A 12,117-nucleotide genomic window follows, 5' to 3' on the forward strand; every position below is an offset into this window, starting at 1 on the left:
AATTAAATTTACGTTAATGGAAAAAAAGAAGAAAAAGGAAACAAGCTCTTGCTAAACAAGAATATAATTACCATTATCAGAATATACAGTTATCAGAAGAACACAAATGCACACAGGACAACTACAAATAAAGGTGAAAAGTCCTGTATGTTGGGGTTTTTCCTCATTTTTAAAATTAAAAATAATCATCAGTGTTCAGTTTTCGGAACTGTGCTCATATGCACACCTGAAAACAGGCTAAAACAGCAGTAAATGGGAAATAGTTTTGGAATTATATAACATTTATGTTGAGATACAAGATACTCCATGCATATTGAGAAAGATGAAGAGAATAGACCCAAAAATGCTTAAAGCCATATATACCTGATCTAGATTTGACAGACTGTTTGGATCTTGACTAAGAGCCTGGTACTGGCCCCGAAGCCTGTCTCCAGCTGCAATCTTCCTGAACTTCTTCAGATCCACAACATACAAGGCACTAAAAGGATTAAAAAAAAAGAACTAAGATTTCTGGGGTTTCACCTTCTTTTTGATAACAGTAATAAAAGTAACAAGGAAGTAAAACATGTTTCCATTCTGAAGGGATATTTTTCTTTATTAAGTGGCTGAAGCTACCATAAGATAGTGAAATCAATACGTCATCAGAATTCCTGCCTTATTCATCTCTTACTGAGAACGGCTCTTGAATGCCTCAGTGATCAGCACCAACATCCAGTTTTTAGTCAAATGTACAGGAAGTGTGTAAGGGGTGATCCTACCTGATATGGTATTTCCTTTTCCCGAGGTGTGATGCCCAGTATCCCGATTTCCAGAAGCGGTAGCCATCCATCTCTCTGCGGCTATCACAGAAAGGAGTGTATCCGTAGGGAGCTCCATTGAGGTCTAGGTCTCTGAGTTCTTTCAGGTCACTTCTCACAATCTAAGTAAGAAGATGTTTATTTTTATAATTTAATACTGTTTCCAAGGTATGCATATGAGGGTAGGTATTGCAGCAGGCTTCACAAAGTTTCATTTTAAAAAAACCCCTGAGACACTACAACAGTGGGGTATAGATAAAGTATTCCAATGGGAGATACTTACTAAATTATTCTTCAAGAAAAAAAAAAGTTTACTATATTATTAACAGTGGTCACCTGTGCAACACATTTATTGAGCAAATTAAATTAAACTGGCAATATATTTTTAATTCACAGACCAGTGTTTCTGGTTGCCCAATATTAAATTCCTTAATTAAGAAACATAACTTTAGAAATCTCCCAGTCATGTCCCTTCTAAAGAATCCTTCCTATGTGTTACCCAACTTGGGCGCTCCAAAATTATTGCATCATTTGAAAAATCCTTGTATCTAATGGTGAAGTATTTTCAAAAAGGGGTTATAATGACATTTTACAAATGCCCTTTATTTGCTAATCAACCCTTCTTCCATCAAACCCCACTTACCTAATTCATCAGAGGTAAGAAAGAGTTTTAGCTATTTGGGAGCACAGAGAAGTCATTACAGTAGTTAGGACAGACAACCAGTGTTCCCAGGCAGTGTATCCAGATGAAATTGCAGAAAGTTGCAGTCTGAATTGCTACACCTAAATTTCATTTATTCTCAAGCTTTGGAAAAGGACCAAAATACATTAGAATTTGTCCCAATATTTTTAATAACCTTGTGATAAACTCTTCAATGTCTCATCTGAGACAGCACTTTGCCTTTGAGTATATTTTACAATATTCATTCCTGAACGAAGGACCGCATACAAATTTAAAATAGAGACAGAATTAATCTTGAAGAATTTCAGCCATCCAGAAGTCATTCAAAAGGTCCAAATCACCTCAGACTCTGGCCATAGTGCAGAATTCCTCTCACAATCAACCCAGAGATTGAATCACTCCAATATGCTTACAGTGAAATGCACCTTTAAGATCACACACATCTCTCCAAGTGCCTTTCTCTCTCCACAGACAATTTAGGACAACTCAGTGTAGTGAAATTCTTAATGCCCACACGACTGAAGACAAGTGAAATTCTTGCATTTACATTCTGCAACACCACTGGTTTAGTTTGGGCAACTGCAACAGTCTTACGAGACCAACAGCTGAGTAAAATGGCCACAGAGAATGAAACTAGATCAATTTAAGCCCGAATTAATTCCTCATACAGTTAATATACCACTATTTTTTCTTACCTGGTCAGCATCAACAAATATTATTTTATCCACAGCCAAAGGGAAAAGAACATCCAAGAAAAGAATTTTGTAGCCCCAGATAATTCTTTGTTTTTCTGTCTGTTGATAAAGCCAGCGGGGCCACTTGTACTGTACCAACTCATACTTGAACCCATATTTTTTAGCCATGTGAGGAATTACATCCTAGAAGAAGAACAAAAAACTATCAGGTGCACATATATGAGACACACAAGGACTCAAAAGGAAAAGAAGTGAATGTTACAGGGCAGCTGCAGCTGTGCTGGCCTTACTGACTGGACAATTTATTATTTTAAAATGTTCCCTTGGTTTTAGCAGTATCCTCAGCTACACCAATAGAGAAAGCATTTCATCAGAAGAGAATAAATTATTATAATTTATCACTGGGCTTAGAGTTCCAGAAGAGAAGAACCTTATACCTAATGCTTTTAAAACTATTGGTATTTAATAGATTCAAGGATCATTTTCCACTGTGAAAATTTAATTTGAATGATATAATTAGTCAATTGTAATTTTAAAAATATTACTTAAATTTTTAAAGGAAAAAAAGAGGAAGACTCTTCTCCTACCTTAAAAGTTGGGGAGAGATAGTTTTTCAGAAACCAAAATTTAACTGGTGTTTTCGTATGACGTAGGACAGAAAGCATCATAATTCTGTGGAAACATAAGTCTACAATAAACAAACAAATACACACAGGTCATTAAATTTCAACTGCACTTAAAAAGTACTAAAACTCTCTAAGTATAAATTTCTTTAACCCAGTTTAAGTAGAAATTTCTACCTATTTCTAATTAAAAGCTTTAAAGAGCACGTGTTCAAGGGCACTTTGAGATGGCCTTATTTGATCCAGATTGGCTAAGCAATAGTAGAAAGAACAATTTCAAAAGTGGATCTATTAAAATGTTTTATTCTAAGAGAGGTGCCTGACAAAATTAGAATAATGGTTACTACCTTATATTAACTTGGCTACTGAAATAGCCTGGAATTATTTTAGAATATATTGGTTGAGTTTAATAGGTTGCTGAAAATAAAAACACAGAGTGTAAGTCAGATCCTGTTCAGAAAATCCTTAGGAAGAATTACACTAAGAATTACTATTTTGGGTTCAATTACTTTTCTCTATCATGGCCTTTGTTTGGTGCAACCAGAGAGATAAGCAATGTCTTAAACCTTACAAGAGGTCAAGTCTGACTTAAAAAATCAAGATATAATGAACTCGAAAATAAGAAAGCAGCAGGTAGGATGTTTTAAGATCCCTTTTTCTCCTTTAGAGTAAATGTGTCTTTCCCTTTATGAAGGTGGTTGAAGGAAAGAAACACAATGCTCAAAGTTCAGATGACTCAGCAGTCAAATCACTAAACGTGTGCTCAGATCATAAAAGTAACAGAGATGGTTGTGAACAGATTAGGCAACACTGTAAAGGATTCCTTAAAAGCAATCACTGCTCATTGAAAGAGCCCTGAGATCAGTAAGGCCATATGTGCATGTAGTAAATCCACAGTTTGGACTAAACACAAAGAGATACAACTCTAATGAAGCCACTTCTGGTTTGTCTTTATACAGAAAGGCTGAACTTCACCTTTTATGTTTGGACTTCACACATGAAAGACATTTTCTGTCTTCAAAGAATAACGGTATTTTTGAACATCTGTATGTTGAATCACTTTGTTCTTAAAGATTAATTTAGTCCTCACTGTATACAACTTTCCAATGTTTTGAGAATTTACCACTCAGATGTTGTTTAAAAAGTCAGTTTCTTTAGATTGCTTAGTTTTACGAAGAGAATTTAGAGTATTGCTATGAAATTCTTGTTTCCCTTTTAACCTTTCCTTACCTTAAAAAACATTCATATATGAAATTCTTGTTTCCCTTTTAACCTTTCCTTACCTTAAAAAACGTTCATATAAATGGCCTGAAGCAACAGAAAATATGTTAAGAATATCACTTTTCTTTTCCTTCACATCTGTTGGAATTTCTTCTGAAAATCTAAGAATTATTATAAATAATTACATAAAGTAAACGTTCAGCATAAAAAAATCCTACTAAATTACCATTAAGTTCATAGGGAATCAGAAATAAGAAAATACACAAAAGAAATACACATTCTACAGTAAACAAATACACTTACATTCTACTTCCACTGCACATGCCTATGATACCAAAAATCTTTTGGGAGCAACACATCATACCCAGTCACTTAGGACAAACAATGGCACTACAGCAGTCTTCAATATTTTCATTCAAACAAAACCCAAATTTGACAAGAATTCCACGTTTTATCAAAGTTAAAAAAAAAAAAATCAAACCAGAAATACACACAGACAGAATATCTGTAAAACTGGTAATTTTTAAAATCGGACACAGTTGTTTTCCAAGCTTCACCCACATGCATTCTACATCCACATGCATGCTACAGAACAACCAATGCATATTCTGGAAGTGAAGGAGGTCTGCACAGCCCCATAAATGGTTAAACTGACTATATCCTCTAAGACTGAACATAAGAAAAAGATGGCCACATGAGGCCAAATCACTTATTTAGCCCAGGGTTGTCCCAACAGCAAATGACAAGGCTGAGGAGTTGTAGCCTTTTCCAGAATACTCTCATAACATTCAGTGGTCTCTGGTAATGGGATTTCCCAAGTGTTTCTTGTAACACTTGCAGAATTCTTCTTCAAATTAATCCAATTCCTGTCCCTATAAGAGGTATGTTGTACAGAGGTTTCTGTTTCCACTGCACAGCATTCTTTGCTAGCTTTGAATACGTAAGTCTACCAGGACTGGTTTTTAATCTGCCTTCCAGCACACAGAGCCAGGAGGAGATGGTGGCTGCAGTCTCCCTCAGGCACTGCTTCACAGATCTCAGAACTGCACAGCCAGATTGGTTACAGTATGGCTTGATACTGTTGGAAATTCACCTCAACAGTATTTTTTGTGAAGTGAGTCATTCCTCACACACTTAGATTGCATGAGTCACTCCTATTACTTTTTCTTCTGGTTATATCCCTTTTAAAAGTATCCTTTAGAAAGTGTAAAAATAAGTATCCTCATAATCTTTAAGAGCAAATGAGACAAGTCTCAGATCTCCAATGTATTCAAAAGAATTCAGATCACTCCACTAATACAAAGCTGAAACCTCAGAAATAGCTGAGAGGCTGCAATGTGTTTAAGTGGTGTGAATAATCTTTTGAGACACCCACACTCTTTTCACTCAGGCATGGTGAAAGAGAGAGACATCAGTGGAGTGGCATTATCTGCATGGTGTGGCATCTTCAAAGAAGACAGACAACCTCTCAACCAGCACTGAACTCTCACAGGCTGAACAGACTGCAGTTCCCAGGTCCAAGCAGTCTGTCTCCTTTCTTCCTGACTTTTTGTCTCATGTCTTATATTTAATGATAGCAGGACTGAAAGAATATCAAGCTTTTTATAATGCAGCCATCACATGCGAACAAAGAAAATCAGGGTTTGATGCAAGGATCTTGAACATATTGATTCTGCAAAGCTTTACAGAAAGCAGAAATCTCCCAAAGCTGCTGGGTTGACCTATAAGGTCACGTGGGAAAAGCAGTCAGCTGGAGAAGGGCAGCTCAGTTTTGAAAATGCTTGGGCAACGTGGTGTGCACAACTCCCATGTTAGAGCACACGTGGGGTTCCTGTAGTGAACATTGTGCTGGTGGATATTGTTCTCATTCTGGGATAACAAAAAGGAAGGGTATTTGACAATGTCCTAGATGGCAACAGGCTGACAGTCAGCCTCAAATCCTGCCTTTGAGCCACAACCTTGAGTCACTGGGAAGAGCAAATAAACTTCACTGGGTGAGTGGCTTCCTTGGCCCAGCCAAGCTCAGAGCCTGATGAATGCCACTGTGATAAAAGGCAAGACCTGGAAGATTGAGAGATCTCTGGCCTTGTAACCTTCTTAGAGGGAGATAAGATTTTGATCACTGCACATACATCCTTTGATGCAGCCCATTAGAGGTGGGAAGCTTGAAGTCAATGAAAATCAACTAACATCATTCTCCAAAGGAGGCACCTTTGTGCAGCAATGTGGGTCCACAGCAAGAGATTTTTGAGAGCTGTAGCATAGTTGTCTGGGAGGGTTTCTGAATCTAGTCAATGTGAGTACAAACTGACAGTGAGGAAATCTAGGTTAGCTATTAGGAAGAAATTCTTTACTGTAGGGGAGGTTAGACACTGGAACAGGTTGCCCTGGGAGGTTGTGGCTGCCCCATCTCTGGCAGTGTTCAAGGCCAGGCTGTTGAGGCTCTGGGCAACCTGGTCTAGTGGAAGGCGACCCTGCTCATGGTGGGCAGGTTTGAGACTGGATGATCTTTAAGGGCCCTCCCAACCCTTAACATTCTGTGATTCTATCATATTGTAACAGTAAAACCATCTGTGGATAAATGGAGATAAACGTAAAATCAGCAACAGACTCTCAATATAATTCTAGGTCTGTAGGTACTTGTGGTACAAGAGGCCTTATCATGAGATATTTTAAAGCTAGAACAGAACTCAGTCCTGGATCTACCAAGAGATGTGTGTGTACAGGACCGACTTGAGCCAACTGATTACTAGATAAAGTAGAACTGCTATGCCTTTTCTTTATTTTCTTTAGCAGTCTGTGACTGATAACCATTGCCCAAGCCACTAAAAACTGAAGAAAACCTTTTTTGAATCTTGTTCAAAATGGCAAATTAGAAATATTACGAAGTTATTAGCCTGAAATGTAACACTTGAGATGCTTATTACAGTTACTTAAAGAACTTGAACCTTAAAGAAAAAGGTAAAAACACTACTTGAGATTTCATAAATTATGTCTAGTAGCAGACAAGCAGCATTATTTTGATGTTCAGTTTGATACATCTGAGTATGACATAACTGGCTGAGAGTTTCACATTGAGACTGATTCCCTGCCACAGCAAAATGAAAAGTAACAGCCAAAGGATAAAATGAGGAGGAACTGGAAGTACAAAGGAGGGATTAAGAAGGGGATAAAAAAGGAGATGTACAAGACATTACATCTTATCTTTCCCCCTTTTTATTTATATTATAAATCCCTTGGAGAGTCTTTTCATACATTTGTATCACTATCAAGTAAGAAAATTTACTTGCTATGAGTAATAATAAACATGTCCTGGAACAGTTGAATTAGAGGCAAATTATGCATTACCTTGTAACTGATTCCGTATTTCCTTTTTTTTCTGTTGTTCCATCTGTAAGAAGCTCTTCATTCACTTTATCAGGCTTTTTCTGTACCTAGTCAGTAAAATAAATGCATTTGTGCAACTTGGTAAGGTAGTTGATAGTAATTACTACTTGCATTGTGATATCTAACTGCGCTGTATTAACTGGCTACAGCCACTAACAAGGTGATTAATAAATCAGTCAGCATGTTCAATCCCTCTGTACATCTCTATGCTAACAAGAACTACAAGTGTGGCGAATTTTATCTCATTTTCCTCCCCCATGAGTTTGTGATACAGCCATTAGCTGGCAGAAGTGTAGCACCTCATAGTGGAACTTACCTGAGAGGAAATTGTCATTCTCATAAGCCCTTCACAAGGAGAAGGTGACAAATTTGTCACTGAAACATAAGCTCTCCCATCCAGCTTAAGCAATTTCTGCTGTCTTATCCAGATGCTTATAAAGGCTCAAGATTAATTTCATTTACCACCTCAATTTCCTTGATTAAAAGAAATCTAATTGCTTTTGAGAACCAAACAGCTTCTTATGCCCTGAATGTCTGAACATACTCGATTCTAATCATATTAATTTCACATGTTTATACTGTCAAGCTAACACAGATTTCTGTTGACACTAAATCATGAGTCTTTTTAGCCAGCGCTCCTGAAGCCCCATCCTACAGTTCACTGAAGTGTTTCTAGAGTTCAACGGAATGGCAGAGCTTAAGTATTCCAGCTGTAAACTTAATACCACCTTTCACACAGAATAATATTCCTATTTTGGCTCAAAATAGGGAAATTAGGCACCCTTTTACCCATTCTCTGTGGTTTAAAGGCAGGCTCATCATGCTCCAGAGTTTTACACATTTTCTCTCGGTTCTGGAAACTTTCAGTTACAGGACTGGGGAAGAGACTCATATCTGGTGTTTTAAAATATTTACAAAATACTGGAAAATATATAGAATTATGAGGATCTTTCTCCTCAATATAAGTGGTGCTTAATTAGATGTTTTTGATACATCTAATGAGAGTAATGGATTTTCATTTACAAAAATTTGGCAGCTTAGGGTAAAATTCAACACACCTAATTTTGACTTCCACTCTGGTATCTGGACTTTGTGTAAAATCTCTCCTAGGTCACTGGAGAGAAATGGATGTCTCAAGAAGTCATTCTCTTGGTTTAAATCCATGTATGAGCTGGGATGAGTAGTCCTTTGGACTCTCTCCTGGTAAGCAGAGAGAATTTAAGTCACCAAAACTACACGCTTGGGCACCTTGAGCTAGATGAGATAAATGTTATCTATGTTTAACAGCTATTTAACAAATCTCCCACACAATTAGTATAACCTGATTGGATCAAATTAACTACATTAATTTGCACATCCTTCTCTTTAATTATACAAAATCTAAATTATATATTTCAGTATACATATTTCAATTAAATATAGCCTGAGACACATAAGCAAAAGTCATATTTCACATATGGAAGCACTGCATACATACTTGAACTTTGATGATTTTGCTTCTGAAGTTGTTTAATACCACAATAACATCTGTCAGGTCAGCTACAGAATCTGTTCCTTCATGGCTGTGAGGAGGAAAAAAACCCATGCAAATGTACTGTCTCATTAAAATAAACATTGTTACTTGGGTTTAATCAGAGAATAAGGTTTAGAATTGCTGATATCTATAAAAAAAAAATTACTTGCACCTAATTATATTTTAACTTCAAAAACTTTGAGTTTTATTCATCACTGGACATTAACCACAGTGGTAGCCCTTACTTTTTAGTTTGAATTTTCACAGGAAATTTACCAATCAATGAAAAAACGCAGTAACCTAGAGCCAAACATACTATTATGTATTATAGAGATACATATTACATTCAACTATTAAACAACAATTTATTTTTCAAATATGGAAAACATCTTAAAAATTGCTATGTGATGGCATTAAATGTACTTTTAAAATAGATCTGCTTAAAAAAGTATAGGGAAAGCTTCATCACATTACTGAGATATTTAAGATTGGCTTTCAACTGGCAGGCTTTGGAAACTGTACCCCTGAAGACAAGGCTGTGCAAGCACCACATGAATCTCTGCCTTATTGAACATCAGTTTAAAGCCATTCAGGTGTCTCCAAACTGTACTGCAGTCCACAGAGTAGCTAATATGAAAAATGTTACTGTCCCTGTTGTTGTTACTGTGATACAGTATAATAGCAACATAATTTTCAAATTTTCTAGCTTTTACACATCAATAGCCCATATATTTCCCCTTCAATCCCTTAGGTCTTTTATCAGCATTATGTGGGTATCAGTATTATTATTCCTCTCGCTAAAGCTACCCATACAAAAAATGGGTTTAAGAAAGTAATCTGCAACCCCTTAGGTTTCATTTTCTTTCCCCTAGAAAACAAAAATAGTTAAAACTGGTTTCAATGTGTATCATACCACTTACCTAAACACTGCAGGATTTCACACACTCACCTGAATTTTTTATTTAATAAATTTTTTGCAAAATGTGCCTGTAATCACTAAGTCTCATACAGATGGCCTATCCTTCCACAAAACAATGTTTAGGATTATCTGAACTTTTCTACTCTCTGTTATAGTTTTATTTTCACACTTTTAAAATATCATACATATGCACACCCAGCCAACTACAGTCTTTTTATCACAGGGATGTACAGTGCTCAGATTTGAATTCCATTTTAAATAAAGTGTATCACTAAAAAGTTCTAAAATGGTAAAATTAGATCCAAACACAAACTGCTGATAGCAGCAGCCAGTTCCCATTTTTGCCCCCAGTGTTTACACAACCAAAATTTTCACTGTTATTCACTCAGTTACCTCAAAATCCCTATGCTATGCGTTTTGCAGGTAGATAAAGAGGATTCTGCTGATAAAGAGGATTTTCCAAAGTCTTTACAGTATTCTCAGAGTGTTTGGTTTGGATGTAAATTCAACAACATTGCTTTGTCTCCCTAAATCTCCTTCACGGATGCCTCCCTGTGGGCTCCATCTTTACTGAGAGCCAACTGTTTACTCTGTGCAGAACTCAGTTTGATGAATTTCTGTCCTACTATGAAAAACCTTTTTAAATCCAAGCAAAACATCTTGCATACTGACAGCACCATTACATACGTAATAATAGCTACCTTATTGTTATGCAATTGTTGTCAAAAGCTAAATGTGTTTAGCAGACTGTTTATGCCACAACTTTAACATCTTTCAAAACACTTTTAATACAAATACAAGTAAGTACCAATATAATACAAATTGTAATTTTCCATATGGGGAACAAAAGAAATTGCATTCAACAAATGGAGATCCATTAAAACCTCAAGTCCAAGAAACAAACACACAACTCCCTGCCCAAATTATAAAATACAGAACTTTCAGCTAAGCAGTCTGCATGACATCAAAATATAATAAATTATATCTACTTGCCTTTTTACAAAATAAAATATTCATCAGGATTTTATGTATATCTTTAGCTATAAATTATTTTCTGCAATCTTATCTTGCAGTACCTACTTGTTTTCCTACCAACATCAAAGTTCCAACAATAAGCAGTGCTCAGATTATTGCTGAGTATAACAATTTTCATTTTCCTAATATTCATAGTAACTTATTACTAAAAAGTTGATTTAAAAGCGTGACTGCATCAAAATAATGACCCTTGTTAGAAGCAGTCTTCAAGAAGAAAGAGGCAGTTTATTTCAAATGTTGTGTACTTACATAAAGTAAAAATAAATTACTTGCAACTACGAGAGAAGCAAATAAGGTAAGTACTGCGATGCAGAACATGCTGTAACTTCAAAGTCCTGTATTTCTCCTAAAACCCTATTTATAAGTAGAGGACTGTGCCTCAAAGAAAACAGGTCCATCTCACAGTTCAACAGGAGAGGGTATGACTCATATATAAGGATGGAGAATATACTGCAATACCTCTTGGCAAAATTCCACCCTATCAAACAGTTGCCTGAGTTCTTGATAGCAACTTCATACGATTAATACTGTAAAAGAAATATCAAAGACCCTGATGCAGCCCCTTAAACATACTTTTCCTGCTGTACTTTAAGTCTACAGCTTGTAATAATGAAATGAAGTAAATTGTATTGTTTAGATTCCTCATGAGGTATTAGTTTTTCTGACTTAGCTGAGTTCAATTAAGCCTGTTTGTGTTACATAGGGAAAATGGGCAAAACCCCAGTAGATCATTTAAATTTCCTTTGATCCAGCCTAGAATGTAAAGTGATTTTGTTTCATTTTTTTTCATTATTTAACTCAACTACACCTCATTACATTCTTTTTTAAAACCATGCTATCTTACATAAATCACTTTATATTTCTTAAGAATTAAATGCTAAATTAGACAAATGGTACAGCTACAGTTATCAGAGATTAGGTGAACTTCTTAGAGTAAGGACTATGTTCTTCTGCTTTTTCAACAGATTGTAAGTGAAAAAAAAGAAATTGAAAATTGCAAACAAATAGAATGAATCTAACATCCCATTAACATTTCTCCCTGTAACACTGATATTAATGTATTAACTAAATGTTCAAAACCACAAAGAGGTTCATCAAATTTTTTACTTTTTAATAGCAGCTGATGAATAACAACATATAGAACTATGTATTCCAGGGCTTCAAGTAATAATAAATATTTTATAAGAAATAGACCTATTTCAAGCCACACAATTACTTTGAGGGGGAAGAGAGATAACAGGAAAA

The 12,117-nt window shown here is 35.8% G+C and overlaps 1 protein-coding gene across 4 annotated transcripts in view; it reads right to left on the reverse strand.

Moving 5' to 3' along the window:
- UGGT2 (UDP-glucose glycoprotein glucosyltransferase 2) overlaps positions 1-12,117 on the reverse strand; it is an 80,120-nt gene that overhangs the window by 5,391 nt on the left and 62,612 nt on the right. For 3 of the 4 annotated variants that reach the window (XM_032100057.1, XM_032100056.1, XM_032100058.1), the window contains 7 exons: positions 8,883-8,967; positions 7,367-7,452; positions 4,081-4,179; positions 2,762-2,846; positions 2,175-2,357; positions 759-919; positions 364-478 (listed from right to left, as the gene is read on the reverse strand). In XM_032100057.1, coding sequence (XP_031955948.1) covers positions 364-478; positions 759-919; positions 2,175-2,357; positions 2,762-2,846; positions 4,081-4,179; positions 7,367-7,452; positions 8,883-8,967 — 814 coding nt within the window. Of the gene's footprint in view, positions 1-363; positions 479-758; positions 920-2,174; positions 2,358-2,761; positions 2,863-4,080; positions 4,180-7,366; positions 7,453-8,882; positions 8,968-12,117 lie in introns of those variants that run through there. The other variant, XM_032100059.1, reaches the window with a different exon arrangement.

Source organism: Corvus moneduloides, chromosome 2, assembly GCF_009650955.1.
Source record: "Corvus moneduloides isolate bCorMon1 chromosome 2, bCorMon1.pri, whole genome shotgun sequence".
In the NCBI taxonomy this organism is placed as follows: domain Eukaryota; kingdom Metazoa; phylum Chordata; class Aves; order Passeriformes; family Corvidae; genus Corvus; species Corvus moneduloides.